We start from the raw sequence: 12856 nt of genomic DNA on the forward strand, positions 1-12856 counted from the left end.
CTCTAAATCTATATATTAACACCCCCTCTCCTCTTTCTTCCCCCCTCAGGTCTGATCGATGGCTACACAGGTGAACGTGCTGCGCTGGAGGAGCAGGTGCGTCAGAAGGAGGAGCTACAGCTAAGCCTGGAGCAGGAGCTGCAGGTAAGACAGACCCACTCTACAGTCTACAACCACCATAATCACTGTGTTTTATAACCGTTTAGGGTGACATGCGCTGATGTAATTATGTCATTTCAAGCAGTTATGCCCACTAGGTAAATATTGTCTCAAAACTATCCATGCAGATTTAAAGAAAATGGTGTTGGAAGTTGTTTCCCATCTGTTTAAAATGTTACCGCTATGTCGGGCAACTTCGCACACTGCAAGGACAGTTTTTTGTTGTTTGTCGGTTTTTAATTGGCTAACCATATCGTCAACCTGCCTCTAACTGATTGTCATTGGCTCCTGCAGGTGACAAGCAGCCGCCTACACGAACTGGAGCAGGAGAGACTGCAGATGCAGGAAGAGCGTGAGATACTGTCACGGCAACGGGACGCCATGAGGGAGCATGCCGGCCCCCGCGAGTTACGTATGTGCCCCACCACTTACTCCTTGTGGATCTGAATGGAACAAAATATACATTTTGACAAACATTCAAGTATTCTAGACAGTGAAATAATCGTGAAAATGTTACTTTCATATCATGTAAAGTGTATTGGATATGCACAGTGCCTATTCCAATACAGATGCTCAAAAACAAGCGGTTGGTGATACTAGAGAACTATGACTACGTCTTATATGACATCACTACTCCAAAGAGTGGGCAGAGTGAAGTGGGGGGTAGTATCATTGAAATAGAAATACTGGTATTATGAGAAAAGCCCTTCAGACCATGGCAATTTGACAGTCATATTATTTCTGTGGGTCCAATGACGAAGATAAAACAGGCCCATGTTCTTTTGCATACAGAAGGTTGGTTTATTTCCTTGATTAGATCTACATTTGACTATTTGTATGACTCATTGTCATCATCACACAGTGTGTCAACTTAGCAGGAGCCACTCATTGTTATTGTGTTATCACTCAATGATGTTGTAACAATTTTTATTCTGTGTTATAAATTCATGTAATTTTTATTAATATAATTTGTTATTACTGTACTTTGCTAAATTTCTGTAGGAAGGTTGACCATGATGAATTCATGTTGTAAAGAAGTTTACAATTGATAACTGTTTTTGATGGAAATCCTCTGGGATAAAACAGAATCCTGGAACGTGTAACACAAGTATTGCATCTGAAAAGTCTCACCTGCGTCGTGTTCATTAGGCACCAAATGGAATTAAGTCGACTGAAACAGGGAGGAACTGCCTTGACTTGTCTAATAAGACACACACTGCAAAACATTTTAAATAATTTTCTGATTCATTACCTCCATCCAGTACTATTTCAAGGTATTCCATAGGTTAATGAATGATCCCTAATGAAATGGCAAGTATACAACAAGCACATGAATTCAATGTACAGGGGGCCATTTTAGGAACACCTCACTCCGGCTCTCACCTCACGGCATTGGCTCATCCATCCTCTGCCGACACAGCTTTAACCAATACCACCACAGCACATGCAGGGAGGCCCCGCCCTCTCGTTTTCACCTCTCGCTTTCACCTCTCACATCCTTTCTCCTCCAGTCTTCCTCCTTTTTATGACAAAACAAGTGCATGTTGAAATACTGTGCTTTCTTATTCCTCCTATAGGCCTAGTTGAAGCTGCAGTCGATGCAGCACCTGAAGCAGGTGTGTCCCACATCAGAGCATGGCCAGTCTGTTACTTTTTCATCTCTAGTCGAGTGGCACTTCACAAATATATACAGTACCAGTCAAAAGTTTGGACTTACCTACTCATTCAAGTGTTTTTCTTTATTTTTAGTATTTTCTACATTGTAGAATAATAGTGAAGACATCAACACTATTAAATACCACAAATGGAATCATGTAATAACCAAAAAAGTGTCAAACAAATCTAAATGTATTTTATAGCCACCCTTTCCCTTGATGACAGCTTTGCACACTCTTGGCATTCTCTCAACCAGCTTCATGAGGAATGTTTTTCCAGCAGTGTTGAAGGAGTTCCCACATATGCTGAGCTCTTGTTGGCTGTTTTCCTTCACTCTGCGGTCAGACTCATCCCAAACCATCTCAATTGGGTTGAGGTCGGGTGATTTGTGGAGGCCAGGTCTTCTGATGCAGCACGCCATCACTCTCCTTCTTGGTCAAATAGCCCTTACACAGCCTGGAGGTGTGTTGGGTGATTGTCCTGTTAAAAAAAAAAATGATAGTCCCACTAAGCACAAACCAGATGGGGTGGCGTATCGCTGCAGAATGCTGTGGTAGCCATGCTGGTTAAGTGTGCGTTGAATTCTAAATAAATCACCGGGTCACCAGCAAAGCACCTTCACACCACCTCCATACTTCACGGTGGGAACCACACATGTGGAGATCATCCGTTCACCTACTCTGCGTCTCACAAAGACACTGCGGTTGGAACCAAAAATCTCTAATTTGGACTCATCAGACCAAAGGACAGATTTCCACCGGTCTAATGTCCATTGCTTGTGTTTCATGGCCCAAGCAAGTCTCTTCTTATTATTGGTGTCCTTTAGTAGTGGGTTCTTTGTAGCAATTCCAACATGAAGGCCTGATTCACGCAGTCTCCTCTGAACAGTTGATGTTGAGATGTCGGTTATTTGAACTCAGTGAAGCATTTTTTGGGCTGAAATTTCTGCAGCAGAGGTAACTCTGGGTCTTCCTTTCCCGTGGCAGTCCTCATGAGAGACAGTTTCATCATAGTGCTTGATGTTTCTTGCGACTGCACAAAGTTATTGAAAATTTCCGTATTGAATGACCTTCATGTCTTAAAGTAATGATGTACTGTCATTTCTCTTTGCTTATTTGAGCTGTTCTTGCATAATATGGACTTGTTCTTTTACCAAATATGGCTATCTTCTGTATATCCCCCTACCTTGTCACAACACAACTGATTGACTCAAGCGCATTAAGGAAAGAAATTCCACATATTAACTTTTAACAAGGCAAATATATATATTTTTTTGGTTACTACATGATTCCATGTGTTATTTAATAGTTTTGATGTCTTCACTATTATTCTACAATGTAGAAAATCTAAAAAATAAAGAAAACCCTTGAATGAGTACGTGTGTCCAAACTTTTTACTGGTATCGTATTTTTTTTAACCCCCAAATCAGCAACTCACAAAAAAAGCTTGGAGCTTGCTTGCTATGGGCTCACTCACTCAATCACTAACCCTTGCTTACGCTTTTTCTTTTGATTCCCTTTTCTATATCATGGTTTGTCATGTTAATGTCTTATGGGTCAGCGTGAACATTCTCATTTTATTTATGATTGAGCACGATTGAAGGAATCGGATGAGCTATATTTTGAGACATTGATAATGTAAGCATAAGTATTTCCTTATTGGCAATCATCTTTGCTCCTAAATTAAAATCCCTTGATGTAAATGTTCAGAAGAGTTTAGCTAACCCTAACCTTACTTCACATTGTCCATGCTAACATCGTGACAATGTCCGCTACCTTTGGAGTAAGATGATTGCTCAATTAGGAATTTGTCCCACCCCTTGCCTGCAAATGCATATGGGGCATGGATATTGCATCGTCACAGCACTGTCTACGTCGTTGGTCTGTGGTTTGCACTCTCTTACCTTTTTATCTGTTGTACTAATACAATGGGGTTCGATCTCCTGGGGGAAGCAATGTTGGTTGGTTCAATGTTGGTTAAATGATGGCAGTGGATTACTAAAGGGATATGTTGGGAAGATACTGGGTGTGAGATTGTCTGTTATATACAGTAGCTACATGATTCTGAAATGGAGGATTATTGGTGACATGTTGCTGAAAGCAGCCAACTGTAATGCTGTTAAAATGCGTAGAACACAGTTTAGACAGACATTCTCAGACAAAAACAGCTAAATATACTTAGATTTGAAACGAATTGTATGGCTGACAGGCCTGTAACTGATTTTCGGATTATTGACCGACAGTCCACAACAACTCCATCTCAGCATCCTGTCCTGTTCATTGCTGGAATCAAACCTGTATGTCAAAAATCATCAAGACTCCTCCCCTCCAAAGCCACCTTATGTGTGACGCCTTCCGTCCCTCCCTTCACCCCAGACCTCCTGGAGGAGACAGAGAAGCTGATGGCTGAGAAGGTAGAGGTGCAGCGGCAGGCGGAGAAGGAGAGCCTGGACCTTCTGCACCAGGTGAAAACACTGGAGGCTGAGCTGGAGGAGCAGATCAACCGGGTTATCGAGCTGGAGCATGCCCGCAAGACTGAGAGCGGCGACCTGCTGCAGCAGATCCAGGCCCTGGAGAAACAACTGGAGAAGAATCGGAGGTTCCTGGATGTAAGAGATAGAGGGGAGGGAAAGGATGCATGGCTATATGGATGGATATGGATAGAGATGGGAAAGATGGATGAATGGGGAGAGAGGGAGGGGTGGATGGGGGAGGACCATAGGAAGTCTATCATTTAAAAGAATACAGATTTACATGAATGTTATATGAATGTGCACTTTGGTTATTGGGGGTTAGGCAGTGCATAAAGCACTACACTTGATCCATCATTTATTCATCATCCATGCATTTCTGATTCAATGGGTTCAGTCAGATTGGAACTGAAACAGAAATATGTTTCCCATGTGTGTATATATAATGTAATTTGAAATGTTATGGGTATTTCCCATAGCTACTCTCCTTTAAAGGCTTTGTCTTCATCTCTGAACCCCAGGAGCAGGCCGTTGACCGGGAACACGAGAGGGACGTCTTCCAGCAGGAGATCTTGAAACTGGAGCAGCAACTGAAGAACAGCCAGAAGCAGCAGCCCGGCTCTGAGCAAAGAAGCAGAGAGGTAACAGTTCAGTTCCGCAATAGCCCCAGCATTGAGCCCTGTTGGACCCCACAGGCAGTTTCTCCCTCCTTCTGTTCCCTCACATTGGGAAAGGCAGTAATGTATATGCTCGTCTTGTAAAAATTGACTGTTGTGGCTCTGTACATGACGGCTCAGTATCAGCCAGGATAGTCGGGAGGTAGAATTGCCTGTGGTTACCTAAATATGATCCCAGACTAGTCAAACTGGAACTGATGGATAATGGACATAAATTCAGCAAAAAAAGAAACGTCCCTTTTTCAGGACTCGTCTTAACCATTAACCTTTTTCAGGACCCTGTCTTTCAAAGAAAATTCGTAAAAATCCAAATAACTTCACAGATCTTCATTGTAAAGGTTTTGAACACTGGTTCCCATGATTGTTCAATGAACCATAAACAATTAATGAACATGCACCTGTGGAACGGTCGTTAAGACGCTTACAGACGGTAGGCAAATAAGGTCACAGTTATGAAAACTTAGGACACTAAAGAGGCCTTTCTACTGACTCTGAAAAACACCAGAAGAAAGATGCCCAGGGTCCCTGCACATCTGCGTGAATGTGCCTTTGGCATGCTGCAAGGAGGCATGAGCACTGCAGATGTGACCAGGGCAATAAATTGCAATGTCCGTACTGTAAGATGCCTAAGCGCAACAGGACGGACAGCTGATCTTCCTCGCAGTGGCAGACCACTTCTAACAACACCTGCACAACAACAACTGCTCGAGTTACACCAGGAACGCACAATCCCTCCATCAGTGCTCAGACTGTCTGCAATAGGCTGAGAGAGGCTGGACTGAGGGCTTGTAGGCCTGTTGTAAGGCAGGTCCTCACCAGACATCACTGGCAAACAACGTCGCCTATGGACACAAACCCACTGTCGCTGGACCAGACAGGACTAGCAAAAAGTGCTCTTCACTGACTAGTCGCGGTTTTGTCTCACCAGGGGTGATGGTCGGATTCGCGTTTATCGTCGAAGGAATGAGCATTACACCGAGGCCTGTACTCTGGAGCGGGATCGATTTGGAGGTGGAGGGTCCGTCATGGTCTGGGGCGGTGTGTCACAGCATCATCGGACTGAGCTTGTTGTCATTGCCGGCAATCTCAACGCTGTGCGTTACAGAGAAGACATCCTCCTCCCTCATGTGGTACCCTTCCTGCAGGCTCATCCTGACATGACCCTCCAGCATGACAATGCCACCAGCCATACTGCTCGTTCTGTGAGTGATTTCCTGCAAGACAGGAATGCCAGTGTTTTGCCATGGCCAGCGAAGAGCCCGGATCTCAATCCCATTGAGCACGTCTGGGACCTGTTGGTGAGGGCTAGGGCCATTCCCCCCAGAAATGTCCGGGAACTTGCAGGTGCCTTGGTGGAAAAGTGGGGTAACATCTCACAGAAAGAACTTGCAAATCTGGTGCAGTCCATGACGAGGAGATGTACTGCAGTACTTAATGCAGCTGGTGGCCACACCAGATACCGACTGTTACTTTTGATTTTGACACCCCCTTTGTTCAGGGACATAGTTTTACATTGCTGTTAGTCACATGTCTGTGGAACTTGTTCAGTTTATGTCTGTTGTTGAATCTTATGTTCATACAAATATTTACACATGTTATGTTTGCTGAAATAAATGCAGTTGACAGTGAGGACGTTACTTTTTTCGCTGAGTTTATATGCTGGATGTGATTTTTGTTGCGTTTTTTTGGGGTGAGGGCTGATTTGTCAATCATCGCCATGGGGATTTGTGTATTAACTAAGGGGGCTGTGGGTATTGTGTGATTGTAATGCGTTTTGTACAACTAGTATTGTAGGATTTTTTTGGGAACATTTTATTGAACATAAGGTTTTAACACTGGTCTTGTCTTAAACACTTAATATATTTTTTATCTTAAAAAAAAAACAGTGTCCATGGAGAGGTTGTATTTACTCTCGTACCATGTTGTAGCTACCTACCTCTAGTAAATGTAATTAGATATTACATTAGGATATTAGTGCTAAGCATCATCATCTGGACCTTGGAGGTCTGTCTTTGCATTATAATTGAATCTGTTATCATAACAGCTGTGATCTACTGCTTCTCTCTGGTTTACTGTACGTCAACTGAGTTGTTGTGGCAGGTTTCTGCTAAAAGTCATTAGCGTCATCAAAGTTCCACATCTCTTTGGCATACTATGGCAATGGCTCTCCTTGCTGTTGCCATCAGCTGTGTTTTACATTTGTTACCATACTGTTGTTTGTGTTCAGTCTTTAACTGTATTGTAGTGGCATGTGTTGTGGAAATGTGTCACTACAAGTAACTCAGAATTATTGAATTGAATTATAGTTATCTTTTTAAACACCATTATTGATACTATAGGGGCCTGTTTTTGCTAAGCTAAATGCAATTGGCTATATCACAGCAGCCTTTCTCTGCTATCATAATCATAGACCCATTCCTTCTCCCATCACCTTCTCCTTTTAGTCACTGCTTTGCTCATTAAAGGCCATTCTCTCTCCCTCTTTCTTCCTCTTTCCTACTCTCCCTCTTTGCTTCTCTCCCATGGCAGGTGGATCAGCTGACCTCCCAGGTATTGCTATTAGTTGCATTGAAACAGCCTGTTTTAACAAAATTCCATCAGTTGCATGGTAGCAGCCTGTCATTGCAAACCACGTTCAAGCCCCCCTCTTTCCCTTCCTCTGCTCTCTTTCTCCTTTTCGTCCCATTGAATATTTCTCTGTCCACCATAGCTGGACAGGTGGATCCCAGTGATTAGTGGTGCTAGCGTCATTGAAAAGGACCTTCTATTAAATATCATTAGCTGCACTCAAAACCTCCCTCTTCCCCCCTTTCTGCCTCTTTCCCTATTCATCTCCCTCTTTCCTTATTCATCTCCCTTTCCCTACCATGTAGCAGGTGTGGCTTATCTGACCTCATAGTATTGCTCCTGTTTACATTCAAACTGCCTCTGTTGTTCAGCCGCACCATTGCATAACCATCCTTGTTTAAAAAAATAAAATATTTTTCCCTTCTGCTTCTCCCCTCTTCCACACGGCAGGTGGCTCAGCTAATCTAACAGCTATTGCTAGTAGCTAACGTATACTGAAATGCAGCTTCTCTCATATTGAAGCATATCATCCATTCTGTATAATGACAGGTAGACTCTTTCCCATCCTCGCCGAAGCCCTCCTCTCTCCCTCTAGCCCCTAGTGATGGGGGAAAAATTGATAGTTACATATCGCTGTATTATTTTTGGCCAATATTTTATAGATACTTTGAAGTATCGATTAGTAAAATACATACAAGTTTTTTTGCTATGCAGCGTTAGCTAGTGCTGGTCGTCTGTACCTGCACCAAAACTCTGGTGTTTTTACTCTTATAGTGTGTTCTCCTCTTTTTAAATAGTGAGCCAACATGTTTCTAGCACTTTTATTTCCATGACTGATCAAAACTAATTTCCTAATGCTCTCTGTCTCTCTGCAGCAGACATTTAGTGAGCAATATGTTTGGAACATGAAATTGCAATAAAATCGCAGTATCGAATCACAATGCATGTAAAATCATGAGAATCGCAATACATATTGTATCGACACCTAAGTATCGTGATAATATCGTAAGGTCCTTGGCAATTCCAAGTTCTACTACCTCCTCTCTTTTCCCCCTCTTCAAAATCGCAGGTGGATCAGCTGACCTCCCAGCTACTGTGTTGTGTTACAACTAGCTAGCCACAGTGATACACAAGCTACGATCCTATGATCCTCATTGAAACCCCTCTTTCCCTCCCTCTCCTTTCTCCTCATCCCTCTCCTCTCGCAGGTGGACCAGCTGACCCAGCAGCTGAGGGAGAAGGCGGACTGGTGCAGCGAACTGCTGCTGGCATCCGAGCAGCTGCAGCGCGAGGTGGGCGAGCGCAACGAGGAGATTGACAAGCTGGAGGGTCGCATCCGCGAGCTGGAGCAGGCGCTGCTGGCCAGCACTGAGACGGTGAGAGCGAAAAGAGAGAGAGGTGGAGAGGAAGGGGGGATGGAGGTGGAGAGGAAGAGGGGATGGATGAAGTGGGATAGAGACTGAGAGAACAACAAAGAGAGGAATATGGAAAAAGAGAGGAGAGGGACAAGTAGAGAAAGAGAGCGTGGGAAAAAGAGGAGTGGGGAGAGGTAAAGGGAGCTAGAAAGGGAGAGAGAGAAAGAGACGGTCCTCCTACTCCTTCCCGCCACTGCTGTTGATGATGCTGTGTTAAGACTAGCGACTGCCAAGATTGCTCCCCAGAGGGAGTGTGTTTTGTGTGTGTGTGTGTGGGGAGGGTTCTTATTTCCTTGTGGGGACCTAAAATCTCAAAGTCCCCACAAGGATGTAAAACAAGGAATTCCCCCTTCCCCATGAGGACAAAGGCTATTTTAAGCTTAGTGGTTAGGGTTACTATTAGGGATAGGATTTTGAATGGAAATTAATTTTAGGTCCCCACGAAGATAGAACATATGTGTGTGTGTGTGAGAGAGAGAGAGAAGATGGCGTGTGCATGTTAGTGTCAGAATGAGTGTGTGTTCTGGTAGAGTGTGAGTGACTGCGTGAAGCTGTATTTGCATATATATGGGTGTTTGTGTATGTGTGCATTTATAAAGGAGACTGAGTGTGCCTGCATTACCCGACGTCATGGCTGATTATGTGTGTGCCCATAATGAGTATTGAAACCAAGTAATGCAACTAATATCACTGTTGGCAGGCTGAGACAGAGCAGTGAAAAAAAATTCCCCATACCTTGCTACTGCCTAGCTGATCTAGTGCATGACATCGCAGATACTGTATATGATGTATGGCTGTGTGTGTGTGGATATCCTGAGATTTGTTTCTGTGCTTGTATGTATTCTTGTGTGTGATGTTTGTGCATGCGTCGCGCATGACTGGTCGCTAAATAATAACGTATTGTGTGCACGCGTTGCTTGCTTGCATGCATGTCTGTTTCAGGTGGATGATAAGAGGCAGCATGTGTCTGTTCGTGAGCTTGGGGACTCATCACTGGAGGCTCAGCTACAGACTGAAAGAGAGGCTCTGGACAGGAAAGAGAAAGAGGTAATGTATTGGTCTTATGGGGGTTTCTTTCTTTCACATGTTTGGAAGGGAATTTCTAAGTAGCCAATCCAGCACTGTGTCAAAGCTAGCCAGCAAAAACCTTGATTGGTTATCACGTCCCGTTGATTTACACAAAGTGAACCATTCCTCTATTTGTTGCAACCCTTTGCCCGCCATCTTTCACTTCGCCTCAAATCACGCTCCTTCAATAGCCAATGGACACAAGACAGGTCCCCAGTTCATGTGTCGATGCCCTGGTCCTCCGTTAGATGGATAAGAACACACAACACGCCAGCTTGACTCCACCCTTCCCACACCGCCCTTCCAGATCAGTAACCTGGAGGAGCAGCTGGAGCAGTTCCGGGAGGAGCTGGAGAACAAGAGTGATGAGGTGCAGCAGCTCCACATGCAGCTGGAGATCCAGAGGAAGGAGCTGAGCACCCAGCAGCAAGACCTGGAGACCAAGGACAGCCTGCTCCAGGTAATCGGCCAACACACAGCTAGGCTAGCATGTAGGTAGCCTTTGTCCCATACAGATAGGCTAGCATGTAGGTAGCCTTAGCCCCCACACAGCTTCCCTGTGGCTCAGTTGGTAGAGCATGGTGTTTGCAACGCCAGCATGGTGTTTGCAACGCCAGGGTTGTGGGTTCGATTCCCACGGGGGGCCAGTACGAAAAAAAAAGATATGTATGCATTCACTACTGTAAGTCACTCTGGATAAGAGCGTCTGCTAAATGACTGAAATGTAAAAAAAAAAAATGTACAGTTGAAGTTGGAAGTTTACATACACCTTAGACAAAAACATTTAAACTCAGTTTTTCACAATTCCTGACATTTAATCCTATTAAAAATTTGCTGTCTTAGGTCAGTTAGGATCACCACTTTATTTTAAGAATGTGAAATGTCAGAATAATAGTAGAGAGTGATTTATTTATTTCATCACATTCCCAGCGGGTCAGAAGTTTACATACAGTGGGGGAAAAAAGTATTTGATCCCCTGCTGATTTTGTACGTTTGCCCACTTACAAAGAAATGATCAGTCTATAATTTTAATAGTAGGTTTATTTCAACAGTGAGAGACAGTATAACAACAAAAAAATCCAGAAAAACGCATGTCAAAAATGTTATAAAATGATTAGCATTTTAATGAGGGAAATAAGTATTTGACCCCTCTGCAAAACATGACTTAGTACTTGGTGGCAAAACCCTTGTTGGCAATCACAGAGGTCAGACGTTTTTTGTAGTTGGCCACCAGGTTTGCACACATCTCAGGAGGGATTTTGTCCCACTCCTCTTTGCAGATGTTCTCCAAGTCATTAAGGTTTCGAGGCTAACGTTTGGCAACTCGAACCTTCAGCACCCTCCACAGATTTTCTATGGGATTAAGGTCTGGAGACACTCCAGGACCTTAATGTGCTTCTTCTTGAGCCACTCCTTTGTTGCATTGGCCGTGTGTTTTGGGTCATTGTCAGGCTGGAATACCCTTCCACGACCCATTTTCAATGCCCTGGCTGAGGGAAGGAGGTTCTCACCCAAGATTTGACGGTACATGGCCCCGTCCATCGTCCCTTTGATGCGGTGAAGTTGTCCTGTCCCCTTAGCAGAAAAACACCCCCAAAGCACAATGTTTCCACCTCCATGTTTGATGGTGGAGATGGTGTTCTTGGGGTCATAGGCAGCATTCCTCCTCCTCCAAACACGGCGAGTTGAGTTGATGTCAGAGCTCCATTTTGGTCTCATCTGACCACAACACTTTCACCAGTTGTCCTCTTAGTCATTCAGATGTTCATTGGCAAACTTCAGACGGGCATGTATATGTATTCTTGAGCAGGGGGACCTTGCGGGCGCTGCAGGATTTCAGGCCTTCACGGTGTAGTGTGTTACCAATTGTTTTCTTGGTGAGTATGGTCCCAGCTGCCTTGAGATCATTGACAAGATCCTCCCGTGTAGTTCTGGGCTGATTTCTCACCGTTCTCATGATCATTGCAACTCCACGAGGTGAGATCTTGCATGGAGCCCCAGGCCGAGGGATATTGACAGTTCTTTTGTGTTTCTTCCATTTGCGAATAATCGCACCAAATGTTGTCACCTTCTCACCAAGCTGCTTGGCGATGGTCTTGTAGCCCATTCCAGCCTTGTGTAGGTCTACAATCTTGTCCCTGACATCCTTGGAGAGCTCTTTGGTCTTGGCCATGGTGGAGAGTTTGGAATCTGATTGATTGATTGCTTCTGTGGACAGGTGTCTTTTTTACAGGTAACAAGCTGCGGTTAGGAGCACTCCCTTTAAGAGTGTGCTCCTAATCTCAGCTCGTTACCTGTATAAAAGACACCTGGGAGACAGAAATCTTTCTGATTTGAGAGGTGGTCAAATACGTATTTCCCTCATTAAAATGCAAATCAATTTATAACATTTTTGACATGTGTTTTTCTGGATATTTTTGTTATTCTGTCTCTCACTGTTCACATAAACCTACCATTAAAATTGTAGACTGATCATTTTTTGTCAGTGGGCAAACGTACAAAATCAGCAGGGGAACAAATACTTTTTTCCCCCACTGTACATGCAATTAGTATTTGGTAGCATTGCCTTAAACAATTTATACTTGGGACAAATGTTTCGGGTAGCCTTCCACAAGCTTCCCACAATAAGTTGGGTGAATTTTGGCCCATTCCTCCTGACAGAGCTGTCACTGAGTCAGGTTTGTAAGCTTCCTTGCTCGCTCACGCTTTTTCAGTTCTGCCAACAAATTTTCTATGGGATTGAAGTCAGGACTTTGTGATGGCCACTCCAATACCTTGACTTTGTTGTCCTTAAGCCATTTTGCCACAACTTTGGAAGTATACTTGGGGTCATTATCCATTTG

At 43.9% G+C, this 12856-nt stretch overlaps 1 protein-coding gene across 7 annotated transcripts in view; it reads left to right on the forward strand.

Moving 5' to 3' along the window:
• LOC106569851 (A-kinase anchor protein 9) overlaps window positions 1-12856 on the forward strand; it is a 157416-nt gene that overhangs the window by 117702 nt on the left and 26858 nt on the right. For 6 of the 7 annotated variants that reach the window (XM_045694733.1, XM_045694734.1, XM_045694738.1 and 3 more), the window contains 8 exons: window positions 50-144; window positions 454-571; window positions 1737-1775; window positions 4191-4423; window positions 4807-4926; window positions 8739-8906; window positions 9888-9992; window positions 10321-10473. In XM_045694733.1, coding sequence (XP_045550689.1) covers window positions 50-144; window positions 454-571; window positions 1737-1775; window positions 4191-4423; window positions 4807-4926; window positions 8739-8906; window positions 9888-9992; window positions 10321-10473 — 1031 coding nt within the window. The remainder of the gene's footprint in view (window positions 1-49; window positions 145-453; window positions 572-1736; window positions 1776-4190; window positions 4424-4806; window positions 4927-8738; window positions 8907-9887; window positions 9993-10320; window positions 10474-12856) is intronic. The other variant, XM_045694736.1, reaches the window with a different exon arrangement.

Source organism: Salmo salar, chromosome ssa14 (genome assembly GCF_905237065.1).
Source record: "Salmo salar chromosome ssa14, Ssal_v3.1, whole genome shotgun sequence".
Lineage (NCBI taxonomy): Eukaryota > Metazoa > Chordata > Actinopteri > Salmoniformes > Salmonidae > Salmo > Salmo salar.